Raw genomic sequence first — 24816 nt, forward strand, 5'->3', positions numbered from 1 at the left:
ACGTCCTGACACTTCGAAGTAAACCTTGTTGTGATAGTGATCCGGCTGATCCGAATAAGGCTGATGCTTACCTTCACGCAATGGGTTGACAAATCGGTTATCAACGGAGTATAAAAGATGCACTTGACGATCTACTTCTGCGAATTTTTACACTTTACGTGCAGACGCGCCCACGCTCAAATCCTTCTGCGCGAAAAATAGTACACCGTTAGCAGTCAAACAGCGTTCTCTGCGCTTGGATGACTCTGACAAAACATCAAGGCCTCGGTTGGCTGCGAAAATACGGTTTAATTTCCTCTGGAACAATAAAGAATGTCTTGCCTGAGTAGAAAAAACGTCAATTTTTAAACCATCTCGCAGATATCTATTGAGGGTTTGTCAGTTCATGCGCCGCGAGGTCGGCATCGTTTGAGAGGTTCGTGATGATCGACTCTTCCAGTCGTTCGAGCTGTGCTCCGTGAAGTGGATCCGGATTGTATTGATAAAATGCGCGGCTAACACAGGGGCTTTGGATGTTCTTAACAATAGGCACCAGACTTCTTCAGCATATGGTCTCACACCACCGAGACTACACTAGTATAAAAAGTTGCCCACGTTGCGGAGAAAAAGGCTGATCCCGCCCGTTGTTGCATGTTACCCGAGCACACATCCAATTCAGAAGACAAAGCCGCTTGGCACTCATGAAATCCTAAGTATCTCGCAAATCCAACTGCCTTGTGGCAACAACAAAATTCATTTAGTAAGCCAGCTTTCTCTAAAGGAAAATTTTCGTACAGTATTTGCTATAAGCTTTTCTACGTCTTCCTTGTACCGATCCTGAAATTAAACCAACGTGCATACATCCTTGCAAATATAGACGCGCCTACCCCCATGAGGGGGTCCGATGGGCATTTTCATTACTTCGCAAACGCCACCCTTACACTCTCAAGATTTTGTTTAAGCGTCTCGTCGAAGGCCAGTAGAATCAACTCAATTTCCCAGTCGTTGGAGCAACTTTTTTCGTAATTTTAATCATATTGCCAGCCATCCCCTATTGACGGCTTCGAAACGAAGTAGACTGACTTAGCCTTGTCGTTGGCTTACAGAGAGGAGTGCCTTACGGACATTTGCTTTAACCTTATATAACTGCAGACGCACTTTTATTTGTAGCTCAGTTTATTTCAGTTTTATTTATTAAAACATATATAGGATATATATATATATATAATACTGTAAATTTCGCTACATACTTGATGTTGCGCCGGCGGATGAACACAAACATTGTTTTTGCAATAGATGACATCCCCGTCAAGGGCGTAGGCAATCTTTCGGAGGTGGTCTGGCGAACGCGCCGTGTAGGAAGGCGCACTTTGCCTTCGGCGAGGCCTTTTGCTGTTCTGACATCCGTCGCTCAGGCCATCACCGTCAAAGTTAGAGCCGTCTCGTAGCCGACCCGGCAACCGCAAAATATCTGACGCTCTCCGCACCAGCTGGTGCAATGCCATACTTCGCTAGCGTGTTACCTGAAAGTATATACGACATTAAGAGTGGAGTAATAAAACAAATGATAGCTAGTATAGGACTGCGTCCTCGCCCTTGGATCCAGTTCCGTAGATTATATATAAAAAATATATATATATATTTTTTTTTTCTAGCTATACGAATATGTATGAATAGCCATAATAGATGGATTTCTGCTGAAAAAAAAATGTATAAACTGATGGTTTTTTTTTGTCAAATAAAAAAAGAAAGCGAGCCAGGGTAACAAAATTGACCCTTTTAAACTGCGTTTTCCCATTTCACCGTAAGATGATTCGTGCTTCAAAAATATGTACTATCCGTCCAATCGATTCAAATCTAACGTTCATCACGGCTTTCATCATTTCAGACTGCAATTTAGGAGAACAGACCTCCATCTAGCCAATCCGGATTTCCGTGCCATTGCTTTATTAGCTTATGTGTGATTTATTACCAATAAATGTGAAGCAAAACATCGACTAACCTGTAACTGTTTTACATTGATGCCGGCAGTTACATAGCTCTGTAGCCCAGGACGGATCAGACGTTACCTTTATACAAACACAATTATGCTGATGTTAATAGATTGAAGGCAGATTATGATTGATGTTCACTTGGAGGCCAAATCAAATAGTTTTCTAACAACGATAAACGACACAACGCACGGACGATAGCACACACGGAGTCCACATAGACAAAGCTATACGCTTCAACGTGCACGTTCTGGAAAGCGTACGTACGCATTTACGAACGACTTCTAGAACGGCTCGAACAGTTATAGTAGCATCCCTTAAAGACGGGGCAGGTCGCTCGACGGTTACTGAACCAAGCAACCGTCAGACAATATAGGGCATGCTCTGGTTCATTAACCTAACTGCTATTCCGATGATGCATAAGTTCCCGCTTATGTTATTATGAAGTTATTCTATTATCACAAATATCATCACAGTAATTAATCAATAATAGCAATGCTTACGTTTCGTTTTTACAGAGGAAACACTAGTCTCTATTGTAACTTCCTAATAGACCCATATCTCGTTTAGGTTTTTTTTTTAAGTGAATAAGTATGCTTGACGATGTCCCTATTAAAAGCTACGATTAATAAATATATAATTAGTTTTATAACTGAGAACGTCTGGATCTTATCAAGTTTAGGTTATAAGGAACTGGCCAATAGACCCGAAAGCGGGGCATACACTTAGGGGTCCACGTTTACGAGGTGAAATAGATAACGAATAGAAATAGCTTAAGCTTTATTGACATCACTTCGAGGCTATAAAGAAGTGAGCCGCTTTTTGTATAACGATCTTCAGCGTTCGGTCACGGTACACGCAGCGTCGTGAGACATTTCGATATTTTAAGACAGTTCCTTTAAGCGTATACGATGAATAAGATTAACCAGGACAAATGCCAAGAACGTCAATTTGTAGTAAATAGATGTAAAAATGAAGCACGTCCAATGATTGTCTTCTCTGTCAACAACAGCAGAAATAAAACTGAAGAACATTGGCCGGTACATGTGTTAAAAATTTCTATACGATTACATATATATATTTTCATGTAATCATAATGGTTGCTTTGTGATGTTAATAGTTCCAACAAACAGATATACTCTATACACAATCTGTGTAAATAAAGATGTTATTATGAGTACTACGAGGATGACTTAACGCAGTACTCCCTTCACATGTATTTTCCTTACAACGACGTTCGGAGGTCAGTGGAAAAACAACAGAAATTAAGAGAAATACGTACGATTTCGATTTTCAATTCAGCCCAACGTTGTCCTATGAAACAGATAGCGAGACCTATCACAGCTGACTTTCTCCCCCCCCCCCCCTCTCTCTCTCTCTAGGATTCTACTTTCACCACATAAATAGGTCAACTCCTATTGAAATTCAGATCGTCTTGTGGCATCCGATTTATACATCAACAACCGGTTCGTTACGTTGACGATGCGTGAAAATGTAGCATTGGGCTATTTTGCTGACCTACTTTGCCAGGCCATTCGCTAGGGCTGACCAGAGCGGCATTTGCAGGAGGTGGCAGTCACGCTTATGAAGCGGTGATGACTGCAACAGCATTCAACATGGTTCGATGCCGCTGGCCGTTTTCTCTAGTGACGAAGTAACGAGCACACCAGCTTAAAACAAACTGCGTTTTTTCTTTGCCAGACGCACACACATGTACAGGCCAACCGTGTCTAGTGAAACAATCGGTGGTAGCAGTTCGATCCGCTGACATGTTCTGGAGACAAATGGTGGTACATTGCCATAAGTATCGGTGATTTCAATTAATGGTTTTTTGGTTTCAAGTGAACAATAAAGCTAAAAGTTTAGAGAGAACCCAGAAGAGTATTCGATGTAATCATTTTTACAACAATGTAGTAGTCGCAATTTCGTATAAATCCACAATGCACATAGAAGAAGATTAGCCTTAGGTATCAAAATAATGGTCCGTCAACACAAGGACCCTTTCATTCCTTGTTGATGCATGTGCATAGAACAAATTTGTCAACTCTGACGCCCAAGTACTATCTTGGGTGTAAAACCCTCAGCCAGAGTCAGAACCCCTGCTCAATGCATTACCCGCCTGGAATTGGTTGGTAAAAAAAAGGGCTATGGAAAGATCCTGGATCGTTTAGAAAGACCACAAAAAACACACACACTCTCTCTCTCTTTAGCGATTGGCGTAGCAGAATCAGCGGGGCACTCACCTGCCTTAAGAGATCGTTACAAGCACTCATATATAAATACACGTATGTCCGCTTGATGTGGCTTCTGGCGTATGAAGTCAATACTGGATACTGACCGTTCGTTAAGTGTTTGTTAGTCATACAAATAAACTAGCCGTCACGACGCATGTAGAATGAAGGAATTTATTAACTCGCATGTTTCAGTCTCAGCTCGACCTATATCTAGAAGTTTGTTCGATTCCCCCTCCTGACGACTTTCATGTCGTGTAGTTTTTAGCTTTAGTGTCGTGTAGAGGAAGAGCGGATTTGTTCTCATTGTCATCTGCCTGTAAGCACCTGTACCTGCAATACGTCTTTCGGCTGAGGCCACTAGGGTAGGAAAGAAATAAGTTAGACACCACAATAGAATTATATATATTGCATATTCAATGCACAACACGACACGATAATAGGCCATCGCGCAAAGGGCTTGCGGTGATCCTAATCGAAAAGTAGTCGTACTTCGTAAATCGTTGTCAATTAGATGTCTCTTATTAGCAGTTTACGAAAAGAAATGCAGAAACCTGTAAAATAAATAAAATAAATAAATAGTAAGAATCGAAAACAGATTGCAGATTAAGAAAAAAAGCTTATAGCTACAAACTGATTACGACACTGTCTAAGTCTTTTGCGCTTTAATAGAATGCAGACGCCAGTTCACTCTTTATACAGAATTACCAATTCACTTAGTTCTTTTTTTTTAACGACCCTAAACTAACGGGTATCCGCGGCGCATCTACTATATGAATTACTAACTTTCGGTAAACGTACAATTCAATTAACGACGTAATAAAATGGACTAGTTAAGCCAGAATTTAAAAAAATTCTAGTCAGCATGTCGCCGTAGGCACGGCGAACTCCGGCGAAGTTATCGTCCGCCGGCAGTTCTTATGCGTCAACATATGTTGCTTCCATAGTGTCTAACCTCTTCATTACGAGTACCGGATACCCACATAAAGAGATATCTAAGTTATCCTTCTATGCGTATGTGCATAGTTACATCATAACATAAGTAAGGTATAATAGACAAGATGACTTGCTTGATTACTATTTCTACTGCGAGGCGACTTTTCGTCATCGCTACCAACGAAGACAGACATCGGCAGGTTGTAGTTTCAGCATTACTAATCCTACAGAAGTTTCTGCTAATGTTTCAGTGCTGCAAATTCGTTTCCAGTCATGCAAGTGATTGGGAGAAAGCGATACATATGGATACCTGCAGGTTGACTGGCGTAACTGACCGAGGGACACTGAACAGTTGAAAATGAGTTTGATTCAAATATCGCTCATCTAGGTTCGAACCTGAGGAATCTATCTACAGCGAAGCCTGGAAACTCTAAGGCCGTTTCGAATGTCTGTAGCCCTTGCGCCTCGATACTTTCCGCTGTTCATTGCGCCAACCGCCATTGTAAGTGTCCCTTGCATGGTTTTGCTTTCTGAGCAGCTAGCAACAAGAGTACGGGACATTCGCAATAAATCAAGTTTTTATGTTTTATGTCTAACGCCGTTGCCTCAGTTGGACATTGCTTCTTTCAACACAAGGCTAAGTGTGTCAAGGCCCGAAATATGCCGCCATCATCCAGGAACTGTTGTGCGAAACTACGATAGGTGGATGCAAACGCAGAGTTCGGTTATGTGGATTATCGAGACCTGGTACACCCAAATCTGCGTAACATATAGGCGAAGCCAATCTTAATAGTTAGTACAATAATAATGATAATCAACTGATATCAGTCGTACTAATTTTGAAAAATTGAGACATGCTCCTTTGGACAGTTATCAAGCGTGGGAGCAGCGACGTGATCAGCGGGCCGATATTGATATCAGTTCTCGAGGAAGTTGCGAGAATGATTAAGTGTGCTCGTACATCTGTATAATCGTCGCTCAAAAGGAGAGGGTAATTATCTGCCCGTTTGTGTCGACAGGAAGAACTGGGACCTTTTGGAATTCTTTAAGCAGCAAGCCCGAACCAAAGCAGTGGTAAAGACGCATGCGTAGGACGTGCAGAAGCGTAACGCTGTCGCCATCTGGTGGCTGCAAGAATTAAAAAGCCGGGGGCTCGTCACTATTTGTGATCTACGATGGATGGCAGATGATAATCATAGAATTGCTCGCAGTGAACTAATAAAAATCATCTCGCTTTAGTGGCACAAACTACCATAAGAAATTTATAGACGCTAACTAGCGTTTCTGCTATTGGTAATGAACACAAATGCGTCATAACGTATGCCAGGTAAATATTTATGGCACATAAGTGAACGAAAATGTCTGGCGTGATAATGGCAAAATGCGAATCAAAAAAATTTTTATACAGTTCATTATTAGAAGAAAAACTAGAATAAGTTACTTAAAACTGCTGCCTGGTGGGGCTATCCAGCTGCCGTTCAATTATCTACTCCGTTCGGTGACTGTCGAAAACGAATTTGCAGTGTTAAGTCGGCAATTAGATATCTGATAAACAAAGGCAAACGCTCTATCAACGCTCAAGTATGACAGGGTAAGTCTGCGCGAAAGGCAGACGTCCAGATAGCACCGGTGCCTGTACCATAATTCTACAATCCCTTCCGTCACTATTATTCGTGTCTTGGCAATGACGTTGAGAACATCTGTAGCAAATTGACGGTGCTAAAATGGTAGACGCGGTGGATGATCATATCGTCATGAAAGCGTCCGGCTAGTAAAGACGAGGGGGCAGACGCCTGATGTTTTGCTGTACGTGACGCGCGCGTCGACCTGAAAGGCCACTGACCCGTCACGAAGTACCAGTGTTCTCCTAAGCGTCATTCAGCTCAGCGTTACTTGCTTGCTTTCCGCTTCGGTCACCAGTTCAGCTATTATACGGCGACATTTGATGACACGAAGAGTTTTTAACCGCGTGATTCTGACCTAGTGCTGAATGGTACACATTCATACTTAGCATAAGTAGATTGTATTCTCGTAGTACTCCTCCATCTGCATCTGTGAGACGCGAAGGCAGCGTGGGTGTAACTAGGTTATTCAGCTGTTCTTGTCGTTTGCCGTCACGTCAAGCAGCGGCGCAGGAAATACCAGGAGCGGATTACCTGATCGGTGTTACTTCACTGAATGTAATCGCTGAGCTCATAAGAAAATAAGGCTTGACTTTGCGATAGTTAAGTTAGGGGCTTGTCGTCGCCGTCGTCGTCGGGAGTTGCGGTGCTTAAAGACAGAATAGCTTTTTTCTTTTGCCCTGAACGATACAACTGCACAGGTGGTCTTCTATAAATATGCGTTGCATTAATGGGATACGATAGATTCGCACCCGGATGGGGTTCAACAGGTGACGAAGCAGGTTTTGTTTTTCATGATGGATTAGAATAAAACCAGGCCACGCTTACTAAAGTACAATGGAATTAATGCAAGATGATCCTTTCAAATTGAATCTTTGACATTAACGGAATAAGAGTCCCTGACGTTTGTTTGTTTGACTCTTGCGTCCATTCGGTTGCGAGCTATCGCAAATGCTTATAATTTCAAGCACCGGGTATATATATATATATATATATATATATATAGATCCGACCTTTTTTCTTAAGATGGCGTGTTTTGCCGTGACATCCAGGGCACATACGTATACAGTGTTCAAGCAATACGGTATATATATATATAATCAATTCTTATTATTGGGTTTCTCGACCCTCTTCTGGGTAAGGGTAAAATACGGGCTGCCGGATGTTAGTTGTTGAACGTATATACTCCATCACCGATTGCGTCATGTTTGCGTGCGTTACACAACCATGAGGCGGCCTTGAGGTGATTACTATCCTAGTTGTTTCACCATTCAGCGAATATGCATAGGGTTATAGAAGCATGCTTCGGTATTGTAGCTAAAGTTATTGATGTTAAAGAATCAACAATTCCTAAGCCCGTTTGAAGTATTTTATTCATGGGCAATTTAGCCTCGACGAGCGTATACACTAGCGTCTAACGGCCAAACTCTAGTGTCCATGACGTGGAGGGATCGAGAGATCGAAACGGTATTAGACACAAGGCACACGCAAGACGCCGAAAAGACCATCAGTAAATCTGCCTTTTGTCACCGGGTGTAGAGATTTATTAGCTGGTTTTAAAATCGGTACTCAGTGTTTGCGTACTTTTTGACGATCACCTGCTGCAGTATTGTTGTATTAACAGAAAAAGTTATCTTTCTCAATCATAATATTGTTGCGGATTTGTTCACGGTATCTATTCTCTAACTCGTTGTGATCTTTATGTTGTATAATAGGTTGGCTGAAACCCACTTGTCGCAGTTTCGATAGTTTATCCAGATTAAAAATACACGGCTATCTTCAATAAGGACGTATCGTTTTAGTGCTTTGAAATGTTCAAGGCACAGCTGTTTGAACATCTGTAAACAATCTTGTGTGATGCTTTGAAAAAACACTCAAAATACGGTTCAATAGATAGCGCACACAACGATTTTTAGTTGTAACAACTAAGGCTGGAGCTAAGTCTCAAGCAACGACCGCTGTTCTTAATTACTAAATAACTTTGACGATAATGCAGTATTTTTTATTCAGTTCTCGTGATGAATTTCAATGTTTACTTTGTAGTTGCTAACTACCGGGTTGCCGAGTGTTTGGAAGACAAACACGAGCATTTTGCAATGAACGTCTACTATCGCCAATCGAGCCCCGGCTATAACCTTCACGATTCCAGTTAAGTTCTATTACAGACCGAGAAGGCGAATGTCTCGCTATGACACAACGATGAAGTAGAAAGCTTCATTTCTGCAAGTATGTTCAAACGACTTCGTGTGTACCTTCTCTTTCCATTCAGTTCTAGTCTTGCCTAACTGAAACATCGGTACTTGCCAGAAAAAAACCCAACAGATCGCGTAAGATTTCTGGGCGACGCACACTGTTTTTTTGCGCAGGTGTTTTCGTGGTTTCGCAGGTATCGGTTGCCCACAACAACCCCTTTCGTCCTCGCAACGACTCCTGTCCCAGTAGGCACGGCGGCGATGTTTTTGCCAAGCAAGGATAACCGCACATCCACGTCGTGCCGCCAGTTTTCCCCGTCATTCAGTTGAGTCTATCCTGCAGACGAGGACAACGAATCCAGTTCAACAGAGGAACAACAAGGGGGGAAGGTTCAAAACAAATGCAATAAAGGCGAATGGTGAAGGGCTAAGACGAGACCGGCTTCGTAGTGTTGCACACAAATATACTCGCTAACGGTAAACAAACGAATAGACCGCAGCTAACCGTTGCACATTTTCCACTTTTTTCTTAGCCTGTTTTTCAGCTCTGTCTAGCTTTAGCCTCAGAGAGGACAGAGGCGACATCCTGCCCATCCCAGCTACTATTATCCCAGCTGTCTGTGTTTACGAGCATATTAGCTATTTTCAACGCAAAATTCATAATACAATGGCGGCCAGTTTTCGTCGTTGCAGCGCGTCTAGCCATCCGCTGGCCAAGCGACTTACCCCTGGGCTGATGCTGTATAAGCGCATTCCGTCTTGCCCCACGAACTGTCGTTCATCCTGTCTGCCAGACAAGTATGGACGTGTATCGGCTTATCATCGCACAAGTTCTTTTTCTAATATCTTATAAGATCATAGTGGGTTTTATCTTATCCAGTGTTCATTTATTCGGGGTGAGCTGAGCAAAATCTGGGTTTGGTATACATAAATAATCGTTGTTGCATGTCTTTCCTTTGAATCTTCCGCTTGTTAACAGCCAACTAATAGCCAATTAACGGTCAAAATTGTACGTTGTTAGAAAAGAAACGTTTTGTTCAGACAAAATTGGGCGGCGGTGGGCTTTGATACTAAACCCGTTTTCCCTATACAGCAATTCCGATGCTTGCTAAAATAATAATTATATTTAAAGTATATATATATATATATATATATATATATATATATATATATATATATATTCAGTGTATACGCGACCCAAGCTGCAGGCAAAACTGTTATAATTCCAAGCCTAATGCGCTTGCTTAGGTAAATATCTAGAAAATAATTCTAGCTAAGCGAACATAGCTAATCTTTCCGAACGTATCCCAGCTTATTTACGCGCGAAATGTCGTGCCTCAGCTTCTTCATTTCAGGTTGAGATAGAACCTAAACGCCTTTTCAACGTTACCTACATTGCTAGGGACACATTTGGAGCTATTCGTACGCCACTTTTGGCCGAGATGGCTCCATTTAGGTCATCGAATTTTAACAGCTGTGAGTTGTTGCCGGCAAATCTGTTTTACCACTTCTGTTTGCCAAACGTAATTTGTCCGCATTTGCTGAAACCCACACTCGCAGTTACGAAAGCATCTCAGTACAATCCGGCCGAGTATAAGTGTCGCCCTTTATCCGAAACGTCGGCCTGCGCTGTTAACCCAGACCGCCCTCTAAATGAGGCAATACACGATCGCTCCATGGACATTGTTTTTCTTTCGCCTAGGGGAGCAGCCAATTGGTAGTTAGATATAGTGCGACGACAATGGTTCCGTGCTTGTCCTTGGCTAGAATTATGTGATTACGCGACGAAACAATCGTTTCGATTAATAGTTAATATTTATACGAATCGTGTAGACGTTAAGTCACAAGTAAGTGTACAGAGAAGTATAGAAACCTCTTCACAGTTCAAAGAGAAAAGTGTCCTGTAAAAGGAACAGGATGGACGTAAAAATGAGATCGACAAAATGCGCCAGAATCCAATCGAATGAATTCGAAGAGCTGCTTTAGAAAGTTACCACCGATCATGAAGAACCTGCAGCTAGAAGATATTGTGTCATAACGTAGACTGTGCCCGTCGCTTTATAGGGCCTGTTCCGGCGGGTAGAGGACGGACAAAAACAATTTTTCCTCGCGGAACGTCTGGGGATTTACAGCTATAGCCATGTCCTTTTATATGTGCATATTATAATAACAGTGAAGGCTTTTCGTGCTTTGTGCTGCTTTCTTCAGCTTTAGGTCTTTAGAACTCCTTCAGTCTTCGTCGCATTGGTGCTCCCTGGAGGATCATGCGCCTAATTCGTGATAGGTCGTACGAGGAGCCTGCTGCGTGCCGTGCGACTTTGCCTTTGACGTAAATAAGATTTCACACTTGGGTTTCGGTATTGTTTCTATCGAAATGTAGAATTGCAGAAAATTTAAGGCAAAATAGAACACGTTCCTCTTATTTGAATTAGCTTAAATGAAATGAAGGTATATTTATTCACATCAATAACAGAAGCCATAAGCACTGTGGCTTTATATGGTCGTGCGTACAATATTTATCAACTTTGTATTCGAATTAACTTAGTCTCGTTCTCTAACTGTTCACGGTTGATATTCAACAACGACCTATTGGTACTTGCATGTTAAGATCAACGTAATATCTAAGTCGCTTGCTTAACACCCGCATATATATACGTTGTCTAGAACATATATTAGGAACAACCGGTAGGAAGGACCACCTCGGGTATCCGAGGTTTCTCTAGCAGCAAATCGGGGCGGATGCGTTTCGGGAAGATTGACCAGTCAATAATAAGGTTTTCGAGTTCGTTTGACCATTTTAAGACACACTGCTATAATATGTTATTGAAATGTAGTTTGAAAGGCTTTAGATTTGCACATAACAAGATGTTCATATGTAACGAAATCACAAGGGTATTTCCCTGGCATTATCAGAACGGAGAAACCCAAAAGCTTCTCCTACAGTTTGCGGGTAATTGAAACGCCAGTAAAAACAACACGAATCGATATAAAAGAGCGCTGCTTTAATAAAAAAAAAAAAAGTTTTCTATTATAGTATAAATATATGGCTTGTCGTACTCGAACAGCAAACCATACCCAGTAATGATGACATATATATGCATTTTATAAGTATATTCATAGGGAGCCAATAAAGCTGTGAGTTGAGTCCGTCCACTTATTTCTACCGGCTGCTTTTTATTGCATCTACTTTTTTTTTATTTTCGTTTTTCTTCGTTTCGTTGCAGCAGTTACCCTTTAGTGATTCTCCACATAACAGGAGCTCGTGCCTCGTATGTTTGAATCGACGTATCCTGCTGCATGTAGCCTGCTGATCGAGATTGTCGCCTACCAAATTAGTGTAATGTCATACCTGTATGCTTTGCGCTCATTGCCATTAACATAAACATTAAATTCGAGCTGTTTGTGCGGTCGTCATCATGTTAACTGAGTTCCTTCTATCATTTCCATCTAGAAGCACCTGTCAGGTCTTAGACAATAACAACGTCGACAAAAACATCGTCGAGTTACCCCTGTCGTCTCTTAACTTGCGCCCCGTTGCCCTTGCCGCATATACTCACTCTCTTTTTGAGTCGCAGTACTTTGCCCAAAGACGTTGCGTCCTACAATGACAGTTGCGGCCATACCCGGCTATAGCCAATGTCTCGCATTTGTCCCTCCCTATCGGTGTCTCTATTAGCCTCTATTTGCAAGGTTCGGCGTTTCTCACGCTGGTCTTGCTCCGCTATTAGGTACCGCCAAACCCGGTATGGGTTCATTTGTGTGCTTTGGGCTAAAGACACTAAGCGAATCTGATCTCGACGCGTTTACCTTTGGTCCCAAAGCAGTGACTAGACCTCCAGAGCCTCCTTTCGTTCTTTCGCCCGTACAACCTCATAAATATAACTAACGGAACGAACGATGGCTGAGCAATGTTAAAGGCAATAATAAAATCAGCCGTGGAGTGTGGTAGCCTAAGGTGTTCTCTCTAAACAGTGATCAATTGCTTATGACCATAGAAGATCGACAGTGTGCGTTTCCAGGACTCTCCGTCTCGATTTTGCTTTACTCCTCCTCGTTTTAGTGTTTTTATTTTGTCTGACTTTTCCACATCGCAAGCTTCTTCTTGTGTGCACGATCGTTGGTCGCCGCTTGTTGACCAGTTAACGTCTAGTGTTATTGTTCTAGTTACCCGAAGCTAAACTCCATTACTATCTAAGTAGGCTAGCGTCCTCATTGTCTTGACTCGAACAGATGCGCGATATATTACACTTGACGAGGTAAATTCTACTACCGTACTGAGATTAGGCAACAAACGGAAAAAGAACCTAGGTGTTATAGTTGTTTATGATTAGAGTGACTGTTGGATTCAGTTACATAGCTTATGGCCAGAACAGACTTCCGTTCTGACAGTGCTGAAACCTCACTACGGGTTAGGGAAAACAGTTCTTACCAGAAGCAACCTCGGCGTAAGCGGTTTTCCTCAGCTGATGGCTGACATAAATTATAATGGCAGATTTTCGTCAAAACCCGGGACGAAATAAACCAGATGACTGGACCTTACCGGCAGTATTTGCCCAGCTTCGAACGGAAACTACCTTACGTGTCTTGAGATTTTACGAACAAACATTTCACAATGATGCTATCACGGGGATAATACTACTACAGATAATGTTAATAAAAATAAGTACATAATTGTTAATTATCAATAATTCCGTTCCAGTCTGAAGTCGTACTTTTACTATGACAGCAGACGACCCCCCAGTGTCTCATGTTCCCTACTTCACTAGAAAAAAAATGCAGGCGCTTAAGTTAATTAAATGTGCACGTTACCAGCTCCCAAAAATATAATAATCCTAATGAGCAAATGGTCTATAAGGGACTATAATCTCTCAAGGCGGGCAAACACATAAATATGGAGTAGGGGCAAATCGGCAAGTCAAGTAACGAAAACAGTGTTTACATCCAAGACACACAAATAATGCGCCTGGTTTGTGATGGCATTATTCAATGAAATATTCTGTTCTGATATATGAATTAAAGGCTTCCGAGGAGCCAAACAAGGTACATGGCTATTCTGTTATCAACAATAACTGTGGGCGTCTAGAATGGCAGGCATTAGTCCTTGTAGAATAATAGGGTCTCAATGGTTTCGGAGGCAACAAGGCGGTCATGGCATTGAGCGAAGTTATGAATCTTCGATCAGCTCGAAAAGATGGCCGGAACGTTTGTTATCGTTCAGGCTTCTTGAACGGGCTTAACGCACGTTGCAAACAAATTTCATTAAAGCCAATCAATCGTATTGGCTGGCTGGATTCGGGCGCGCCGGTAGAATACCTTAGACCTCATACCGATAATGATTTAACGTAAGAAACATTAAGATTTGGTATCCTTGATGATCCGTGATGGTACTTGGTACAGGCGTAGGTCCGAACGTAATAGCAGTGATCATACACATAATGATAATATTAATATAAAAAAAAAATAATAACAACAGCCTACCTCGATTACAACAGAAAATTGCTTGAAGGAAAGTGGTACTTGAACATTTCGCACATGTAAATAGCTCATCAAAAAGAACACAGTAAGGACACCTTTGTCGCTTCGTTCACGCTTCTAGTCGTGAAAAATCCTAACGCAGTGTTTACTTTGTACGAAGTAAACACCGTGTATACATATCACATTTAGACAGGACATATAGCATTCAGTTCCACAAAAGCCCAGGTATTTGTCTAAAGCAATAGGTGTACCGAAATGGCAGCCACTACGCGACCCTGATAACTTACCGACCTGGGCACGATTGTATATCACCGTGTCATCTTGCGGAGTGAAGGTTGACTCAATACCTTGAACTGTTCTTGCCCGCCTTAGCCTACAGTTGTAACGAATATACAGGCGCTCTGGAGAGTGGATCTTGGGTAAGTGTCATTGGTTACTAAGTTAACGAAGCCGTGGCTATCCACCTGTTTGCTTGTCTGCTTACAGAAGGCCTGAGTCATCCGACGACCCAGTTGTCATCCTCATTGGTCCACTGTCGACAGCGAAGGCTAACTAGAGGCAACAGCATTCGCTAAACAGAAAAAGGTATATTCCTGTTTAGGACACTAACGCTAGGTGTGTCAGTAGGTTCTATTCCCGTTGGCTTCTCCAAGCGCCGACTGAATCCGTCATGGTCTTTTGGCCTTCTATCTTCCAACAGACAGCATCTGCCTGTTACTACAGAGCCCAGAGAAATCGAGCGCCACCGCTCGTAAATAAGTATCTACTATTGTGGCATATACATATATTATGCCTGTTTTAATTATTTTACTTGACGTCATCAGCGCGGTTGTACTATAACCGCGAACATAAAATTCCCGGCTGACCATCGTCATTTTGCAGTACCAAAGCATGGAATATGTCCAACAGAACGATAACTATATATATGTATATATATATATATCGATAACGACGACCCATTCTGTTGGGTGTACAGATATATTCAGACTCTTGCAAGTAAATAAACACGCGGCTGTCAATAGGGGCTTGGCTCCACTCGGGTCAGATAGCTGAGTTATTGGCCAGTGTTTCATCGTGGAGAAACAACAACTCACGGGATAACGTAGCGTACAAAATAGATGCCTGGTATTTTACGTTCGATGCCACTGTCTTACCTACGTGGTGCTTCAAGCGATTGGCTTCTTCCGACTCGTCTCTGGTCTCGACGCTCGACCACGTCATACATTTCTAGATTTAGTAGATAATTTCGCAGCCGCTACAATGGATAACGGAGCCTATATCGGGGCTATACTTTGTTCTCACTCTTCTATTCATCTTCTACAAACAATAACTGTATTGCTTGTACTAACTGTACCAATGTGACATTTCTTTGATGGTAATAACAATACTAGCGATATTTAATAAAAGGGAAATACTTGGTAAAAGATCTGGACATAGTTGATTAAAAAAATGTGATAACACGGAAGCAAATATGGACGACCAGATAAATAGTGGTTCAGCGTCCTGAAGGAGAACAATCTCGCCGGAGAGTCCAACACTAGCTGCAGAAAATTTGATAATTCAAGGCTACTACTATTGTTTCTTTATTTATTCGTTTGGAATGTTGGGGTGGATGACAATGCAGCCAGTGAAGAATTGTCTAGGAAGAATTATCCAGGATGTCTATCGCGGTGGGGCTGCAGCTTAAACAAAGGAAGCGAAGCGGTTCACTTGGAGGCAATTGTTAGAATATATGAAGAAGTGGGTGGAAAGTATAGAGAGGGGTCAGGAAATGAGTGTTTTGAGATAATCGAAAATCCCTTAACGATTTGTTGATTAAATCATTATTTAGACAACACACAATGTAAACTCTACGATAAGAAGCCTCGCGAAAAACCGCGCTTCTTCCGCGATTTCTAGGTGTGATATCAGTATACGCGCATTGAGCTATATAAAGTCAAACTTTATGTAGTTTATTCCTGCTCAAAGCGCACTTTGAGCAAAGATTAAGCTAATAAGCCAACTCCAAATGTCCAAATCTCTACCAGAATGGCCTTCATTTCTAGGAAGGGAAACTGTGTGAAATGACCTCCCACAATCATTAGGTATCTTCATCATTTAATGTTATTAACATTAACAGTAGATTTCAAATAATCATGGGAAGAATCTTTACCACTTTATAAAAAAATTCTCGATGTATATCAACAGTCATAATAGTAATACTGACAATAATAGCCAAATTATTTACCGTCATTTTATAAGTCTTTAGGGTTGCAAACAATGCATTGCCTGTTAGAAGTTACGCTTAATAAATTATCCCATTTTTTCATTGTGCAGTTTCTGTAACTTTTCCGAGCACCGCTGGCCATTTTTATCGTGATCTAGATCTATAGGTCAACATTATCTTCGTTATCTTCGTTAATTATGGGTGATCTTCGGTGCTCCATTAGTTTATCAGAGACTCCGAAGTTACACAGCTTTTGGATTGATTGGCCCGACTAAGCAGCATTCCCTGCGTATGTACTTAATATTCCTCCTTAGGTTTGCTATCAAATATTCATTCTGTTCTATTCTATGTTGCCGTTTATTGTTTGTTGGAGACAAGCGTGTCATGTGTATGACATTCGTCTGGATAACTCGACGTGATTACCACGAACACCACTCTGATAATGTTGTATATATGTAACTATATTATATACCGTTTGCAGGACACCGATAGCACCAACCATCCTAACGAGAATGGGTAATTCCAGCTATTTTTAATCTTTTCTGTGCCGCCTTCCGTAGGTCTTCTGTTTACTCCGCATAGGTTAACGTGATGTTCCATCTATACAGTATCCTATACACCTTGGAGACAATAGGACTTACGTAAGCAAACATCCTGCTAGACAGACATTTTCCCGTATTTATCTTATAAATACCGGTTGATTTGAACTCATCGGCACAGGTAACGCATAAAGGTTTCTGTTTACATTGTCGTCCTCCTAGGAACGAAACTATAACTTAGTGTTGAGCTACTTTGATAATCGAGCAGGTACTTTCTAAAGGGAAGTGTCTATTCGACTCGAAATCGTTTACTAGAAATCACAATTACTACTGTGCCTGCATTATATCGAAAAAATCGAAGGTATTAGGTAGACATTTAATGTAGCAGAGCCGGAAAATCTGCTAACGTATTGCCCCGATAATTCGAAGTACCGCGTATCGTCATGTTCCCCACAATTAGTTAATCAAATGGCCATCTGGAAATTTCGTACACGGTCGAGTTTAGTTGAAAACAATTTCATGCGCCAACTACCTGCATAATCTTTCAGCGAAGCCTGCCTGCCTACCTATAGCCCTGCCTCTCTCTGCTGTCTAACGATACGCTATGTACTAACATGTCGGAAGCATATTCAAGCTGCTGCTGCTGCATAATGGAAGCGGCGCTTATCGACGCGCCTGCTACAATGGCTGCTTATTATACTACGTATAAATATTCGAGCCGTTACACACAAGTAGTTTGCTCTTAGAGGTAAGTGATTCCAGATATAGTACCTCAACTGCCGCCATTGCTACCTATTCGATGCTTGTTACGAATGCAGGTTATTTTAAAGTGAATCTTATTGATTTCAGCCTTTTTGTGACTGACTATGCATGGACAGAACTTATAGTGGAAGTAGGAAATGATCGCACTGAGGAACAGCGGATTCCAAGAATAGGAAACACTCACGAACAGAAACTCTGGAGTGAATCGGAAGTGTGCAGTTGACAGGCTTTCTCTGCCCCTTGGAATTTACAAACATGCAGTACGCAGAGAGAGAGAGAGAGGGCCATTCCTACCAATTTTTTACCGGTTTTTAACGATCTCTCAATTGTGTTACAACGTAGCAAAATTCGAGCTTACTGTGTTAATAACCGTTCTTTAATTTCCGTCTCGAAATCAATGGTTTTAGTTACCTAGCGGAAAAGGAGAGCTTGAACTGTGATCAGGACTACGCGCGTTTCAAATGCTCTAGATAGTTCCAAAGTTGGTCAGCTCAAGACTAAGAAGGGACTTGTTTTTCAGATGAATCGCGTTTCTGGATTATGGATAATAACGCTCAATACTTTCTGTCAGCAAAATATTTCACAAGTCCTGCGCAATTTAACGTATCGAACATCCGAGCAAGCGGGGCCAGCAGGAGGTAACCTAGGGTGAAATACTGCTCGAAATACGAGAATGGTTTTCGGCTGGCAGACGTGCGCTCGTGCATGATGAATCCCTATCTCATATGGTGAAGTTTATTAAGGAAGAAGGTATTTATCGATAACGGTGTTGAAGTTTTGCCGTAGTTAGGAAAAATTTTCGACTCGTCGTCGATAGAAAACGTGTGACATCGTGTCAAAGGGCAGACCAGGTCCAAACAGGAGATCACGATAATCTCACAACTTAAGAATGCAGTGCTCCAAACATAGGCCCAGGACCCATGCATGACGGCGATAATGCGAAACTGCATTCAGAGCATGGAGTTGCAACAGCGATCCTAGTCAGGAGTACGAGAGCTAGTTGCTCACTTTGTTAGCAGCTTCCTTTTTGTGGCAGTTTCCTCCAGCGGAAGTACGATTATGACTAAAAAGCATAGGGACACAGATAAAGCCCGACGATATACAGAAACTCTATATGGCTCTATTTGACTGGTCGAAAGCGGTAGATCTCCATAACCAGTAAAATATCTTGATACCAAAAACAATGCTTATCTAGGCTTGTGTATGTTAAGGCTGTTACTTCTAGACATCAAAAACCGATACCTGCGTTCAACGATGGAGTTGTCCGTATTCAAGCTTCTATAACATTGCTTAATCGAAACGTTTCCTATGCCTTTCAACTTCCAAGTTACCAAACGTATTTTTGTAAATATTACTAGTTGAAAAAACTCGCGCATGTTTCCACCTCCTAAAACAAGGAGCATCGACTTTTCGATTTTATTAGTATTATGTAGTAGCAGCATTGGTAATCGTCGATATAGATTTCAGTCTACCCATACAGGATCAGTATAAATAAATTTATGTTTCTTAGTTGCAACGATGCAATGAACATTTATGAGCATTGGATCTATAAATTGAACGCGATGTTGGAATATTAATATTAGTAAAAATAAGGAACTTATGAACGGACTCAGTTATCATACCCAAATATCGTGAAGCAAGTTTATCACGCAATTTATATGCGGGACGCTGTAGTTCAGACAGAGAAAAGCGGCCTATTACGACATTATTTTATTACCATTACATCCAACAGCGACCTTAAGTTTGTGTGCAATAATCATACTCCGTCAGATTTTTATGTTCTAGCCATTTCACAAAAAAGGCCTTAATGTAAAAATGTTAAATCAGAAAAATGTTACGTTTAGCAGGTTGCACAACAGGACTCCAATAGTACTCGCCCATACGACGTCAGCCTTATGCGCGACGATACTCTAACATCGATTTCAAACGAAACGGTACAAATTATCCCAGGATCTTTCTAACCGCCCGCCACGCTTTTTTTTCCCATCGCTCCAACCCTACGCCGGCTTGGCTCGCCAATTCGTCATAAACTACTATATGCCATATTATTCTCTACGTTACTACACTACCTGCTCGTCATCCTAATATCTCGTTGCTGCGCAAGCCATAAACTATATAAATCTATCGTTTTTTAATTCACACGGCCGGAACTTCTCGTTCTATCTGTAAGCCTAAAAGCCGATTCTCGTTTCATGCTGCCGCGCGTAGGTAGCACATCCCAATTTTCCTATTCAACCTAATTACGTCTAGGAAAGAGACAGTATCAAAAAATATCTTCAACGACAACAAGCCCAGTTCACGTTCCTTCTCTCCCTAGCAATGCTATGATAGCTCGTCGAAAAAGGGACAGCTTCGATTCCTTAGTTGCCCCAATCATACCCCGGCAGCCGTGCCGTCGCCGCAACCTCCCACGTTTCCTCTCCACTAGGATATCCGTGGCATGAAACGTGTGAGCGACACTGAACTTCTTTCGAATCATTAAGTGTACCCTAGAGTGAATCATCAGCTGAGTCGTAAGCAGTACCAGCAGTAGGAGCAGAAATCGTTGGTCTTATTTATAGGTGGTCGCAATGGCAAATTTTTCAAAAACAAAAATAAAGCAAAAAAAATAGAACGACGGATATCGATCACGCAATTACTACTGCGACCATTATAACCACGGTAAAATTCGTCGTGTGCATAGGTAATGCAGATAAGTAAACTCAAGCTCTCAGGCATCATAATAATAATAATAACAGACTATGTATGTGGCAATTACATGAAAGCAACGTGGTTCTTCGATGTTTTAACCGATCGGCTTCGATATTGACGGAAAAGAAGTGAAAGCAGGATTGACTCGAACGGCTCTTTTCATTGTACAAGTTCAAACTAAATGACTACAAATATATAGGCTTAAAAATGTCTTTTCCTTTCGTTCACCTACGAAAGTGCTATTTTACATTTTCCGGTTCCTAAGGTTCTTATGACGCTTTTTTTGCGGGAATCTGCATGAGGTGACCTGTGGTGAAACGCCGTCTTAAGACCTTGTAACTGTGCTATATAGGTTATAAAAAGGTTACTACTTAGTAGTGAAGTTCATATAAACAGTGCGTATACTATTGTAGGACGTGGTTTTTTTGTTGTCCGTTGTTTTTGGCGTGAGTACTGTGATCCGCGTCGCAGTTACTTTTTGTTTGCTCCCTCCTTGCGATTGTTATTGGGGAAAGGTTCAGAAGTTCTACGCAAGTATTTACCCATAAACTCTTTCTATTTAACTTGGCAATTGTAACTGCTACTATGAATAAAAGTAGATTGCAAACTTAGCTTGGCGAACTGATGAACCTGGTCGTAAAGCGATCAGTGATGGATTTCACGAGCCAAGCTTGATCAGTTTTGGAGGTTTCTTCGGCGCACCCACAGCACGTAAAAACGAACTAATTCAACAAAGGATGACACGGAACCCTTGTTCCACTATAGAGCGGTGTTACATAGAGTCACTGTGACGATGACCTTTGTAACTGTTAGCTTGATTGCACTCGTTTGTTATACGGCCTCTAGATATGGCTGCGCTAAGGCAGAACACTTCTTAAATAATTAATTGAAAATAAATACCGGCACACATACACGCAATAAACTCAGAGCAGTTCACTAACCCTTAATGAAAAAAAAACACGAATGATAACTACTGCTATGCGCGTTAAATAGGTTTTCCATTGTTCATAGTTAAGCTAGAAGAGATACAGGGCCGTATAGCCATAATACAGCCGCCGGTCACTGCTGGGTTGGGCTGGGCATAGGTGTGAGAACGGAGACTACCCAGGCGAAAAGAGATGAAAATTTTGTCGTTTTTTTTTACCAATCAACCGCATCTGCTCCTAACTTGTTTATTTCGCTATCATAAGAACAAAGATAGAGGTCCCTTACCATAATAAGAAATCTATGGTGAATGGAATTATTTGCACGGCACGACAAAATTGACAACGCGGCCGCAACAGCTCCGTTGCGTGACGACCAACGTAAAATACGTTGTTTGATGAAATAACTTGTTTTCCTGCTCGTTTGGTCGAGTTGTTCCTAGTTGATGCTGTTGAGTTCTGTGGACAGGCGTGACAAAGCAACAGTAGATAGTAACAGTTTGGGTTTCGTTTAGGATATTTTGAAAGCATAAAATGTTCAGCGCCTTTACAAGAGTTAGCAGCGAGACAGTTGCGGTTCGAAAAAAAAATTGTCACTGATCTAGAAGCTTTAACTTATTTATTTTGGCTAGAACCTGTAGAGAAGCCTGAGAAAGGGCTTGATTCACTTGTAAATGTAAATTCATCAGCATTAACAGCTAGGACGTCCGTATCCTCGAAAAAATGCAGCAAAATTAAGCTAGATCCTGCCCTAATAGCTGTTTCAACGTTAATTCAAATGATTGTACGATGATTAGGTAATGATTTAAGAAAGATACCAATCAGTTTCGTACAGACGGATGAACATCGTACGAACTCGATTGTTACTTATTGTATAGATTTTTACTTGTTTGTTAGACTTTTAACATATTATTGTTGTTTGCTCTTTTGTAGAAATATTCATTGCTACAGTTAAGAAATTGTTTACCGCCTTTATGCGTTGTAAACGTCTTCCAGGCTCAGGGCCTCTTGAGCGTTCTCTAATGCTGACGCCAAAACCTTTGGGTGTAGTATCACTCTCAAGCCACTATGTATTCTGACGCCATGACGCAATTCGTTGTGTATTCGTTACGAAAAACGTTTTTCCAGCCGTTTGTTTTCTTCACGAGGACTCTTCCACGTTAGATTGTTTCTCGACCTTCCATGGCGCCACTCACCGTAAACGATAGCCGTCAATCAGTGGAACTCATGTGTTTGGCTACTAGTAATAGACAACATTTCATTATCACCTTGCTCTAACGACAATCTGACTACACAGTTTTCCTGCCTTTTTTCTTGTACCCGAACAGCGCATACTTCAGACGAACGGAAGTTACACCAAGCAACTACTGAAGTCACTATGAAATAAGAACTCTGTCGTCTTCGTAAGGTAAGAATAGACCAATATACAGGTAGATTCTACGTCGCGAGTTCACCGCATCTACAACGTCTGTCAGCTGGTCGGTAATTCTCGTCGTTCACTCACGTTACCAGCTAATCCTCAATAATATCGCCTACGACAATGACTATCGATGTGCACTCTTGGGCCGGAGTTGTCTAATACGAACCATCGATTCAACGTGACGCACGAAACCGAATAAAACAACGAAGCATCAGACGGCGTCCCACTGTCGCCGTTGATGTTCTTTACACGTTACTATAACACTAAAGCTGGCAGTAAAATATCGACAGCCGCGGCCATATGGCGGCGTCCGGAGCACGCCTCCTTGGTGGCCGTTTCAGCTAGGCCGCACGTTCACACAGACACACACATGGACCCACAGACAGAACCGTTGTTACTTTCGTTGCCTATAGTTAACTAGCCAGACAGCTGCTAGCAGCAGGCGGCGATGTCCTTCCTTGTGGCTCCTTTCTGTATGGTCGACTCGCCGTAAAGCTTTCCGTGCCCTCCGCCTCTACAGCCCTCAGCCGTCAGGACCTTCGGTAAACGCTGCCAATGCTGCTTACTTTCTCCATGCCAGCGTTACCCTCAATGGTGGTGATAACCGGATAGGTCTGCACATACCGTCACTGCATAGCTATTTAGTATAGGATCTGAGGAACTCAACAGAGTCTACACAGTCACATACACGGAGCACGGAGCACATGGTAAACTGTTCACGTTAATCTGTGCGGAGCAATTGGTGCCCACATCGAAGATCACATGGGCGTCTTGGCTCTTTTCTCTTTCATATGGTTGTAATCATATACGGGCTTACTTTCCTGGCAGGCAAACGGAAACGACTTAGCGTTTCTCTAGTCTCAACATAGGTAACGGGTAAGGGCCAACGTGAGCGGTATAGTTCATTCCGTTTCTAATGGTTAATTAAAATTAGCACTAACACGTAGCCTTCGCCGCGGTGCAGTGCGAACATTGAGATGTTCTAGGTTCAAATCGGGCGTAGATACACGGCTCGCTTCGTCTTGAAATGGACTACCAGCCGTATGATATAATGCTCGGTTAAGGCAGCGGCCCCGGAACTGAAAGTTGAAATATTTATCTAGCCTTACTAGACAGAATGGCTCTTGCCTTGGGCGAACAATCCTACAAGCGTTCACGTTGTTCGCGTTGCTGTCGACCTGTGAAGGCGAAGACGAAAGCTAGTGTTATTATTGGGTTATATTCTTAATGATTGGCGTAAGTTGAGTTTGATGTAGATGGGTCTTGACAGCGTCCAACCTGCCGCTCCGGCCATTGCGCATTGCTGTTTCGTGTTTAGTAAGGTCAAAGGCCGACGATACTAACTCAGGCTTGAATCAGCCCAATCCCGTACAAAACCAAGCCAAACAACACTACCCGGTACCAGAAAATTTGATTTTGAGAACTTATACAACATATTGGATCTAGTTAGCTGGGTTCCCTGGCGAGCTGCCGTATCTGTCCTGTTGTTCCGTATTGGACAATGCTCCAAACAGCCAACGGCGGCTGCTGCTGGTATTACAGTGCTCACGACCGTACTCTACTCCGTTCGACAAGCTTTACCCTTTCTTTTTTCTTCCCCAAAGCACAATTGAGTCTAGTCGAAAACTGGACTCATGGAATCATTGGGGCGTTGCGTTTAACCCGCGGAAGCGACGAAGAGCGGAAACTGGACAAAAAAGGCCACATGCCGCGTTTGCGCCGCTGCCGCTACCTTCGTGGTAAAGCCAGACTCGGACGGAAGTTTGGAAGCGCGCGAAAGGCTCTTAGCGGTACAACAAAACTCTAGCTGGCACTTGTTGAACGTCGCGGTAAAGGGAATTCGGGAGCG

The 24816-nt window shown here is 42.1% G+C and overlaps 1 protein-coding gene and 1 long non-coding RNA gene across 15 annotated transcripts in view; one reads left to right on the forward strand and one right to left on the reverse strand.

Moving 5' to 3' along the window:
• The window catches only part of TBC1D16 (TBC1 domain family member 16), an 83568-nt gene extending 58958 nt beyond the window's left edge, over positions 1 to 24610 (reverse strand). For 2 of the 14 annotated variants that reach the window (XR_015326100.1, XM_086986684.1), the window contains exons 1-4: positions 22515 to 24586; positions 21837 to 22006; positions 1982 to 2048; positions 1230 to 1502 (exon numbers count right to left, since the gene is read on the reverse strand). Coding sequence is in view for 12 of the 14 variants with exons in the window: in XM_086986684.1 (XP_086842810.1) it covers positions 1230 to 1484 (255 nt within the window). In the remaining 2 variants the exon portion in view is untranslated. Of the gene's footprint in view, positions 1 to 1229; positions 1503 to 1981; positions 2049 to 2237; positions 2453 to 2473; positions 3017 to 3252; positions 3279 to 14713; positions 14992 to 21836; positions 22007 to 22514 lie in introns of those variants that run through there. The other 12 variants (XM_086986695.1, XM_086986694.1, XR_015326101.1 and 9 more) reach the window with 11 other exon arrangements.
• Positions 17465 to 19461, forward strand: LOC147755716 (uncharacterized). The gene is made up of 2 exons (XR_015326102.1): positions 17465 to 18193; positions 18454 to 19461. It is a non-coding gene; the product is annotated as an uncharacterized LOC147755716 (long non-coding RNA).
• Positions 24611 to 24816: the final 206 nt, after the last annotated feature.

The sequence above is a fragment of the Varroa destructor genome, unplaced genomic scaffold, assembly GCF_002443255.2.
Source record: "Varroa destructor unplaced genomic scaffold, Vdes_3.0 BEIS01000004.1, whole genome shotgun sequence".
NCBI lineage: Eukaryota > Metazoa > Arthropoda > Arachnida > Mesostigmata > Varroidae > Varroa > Varroa destructor.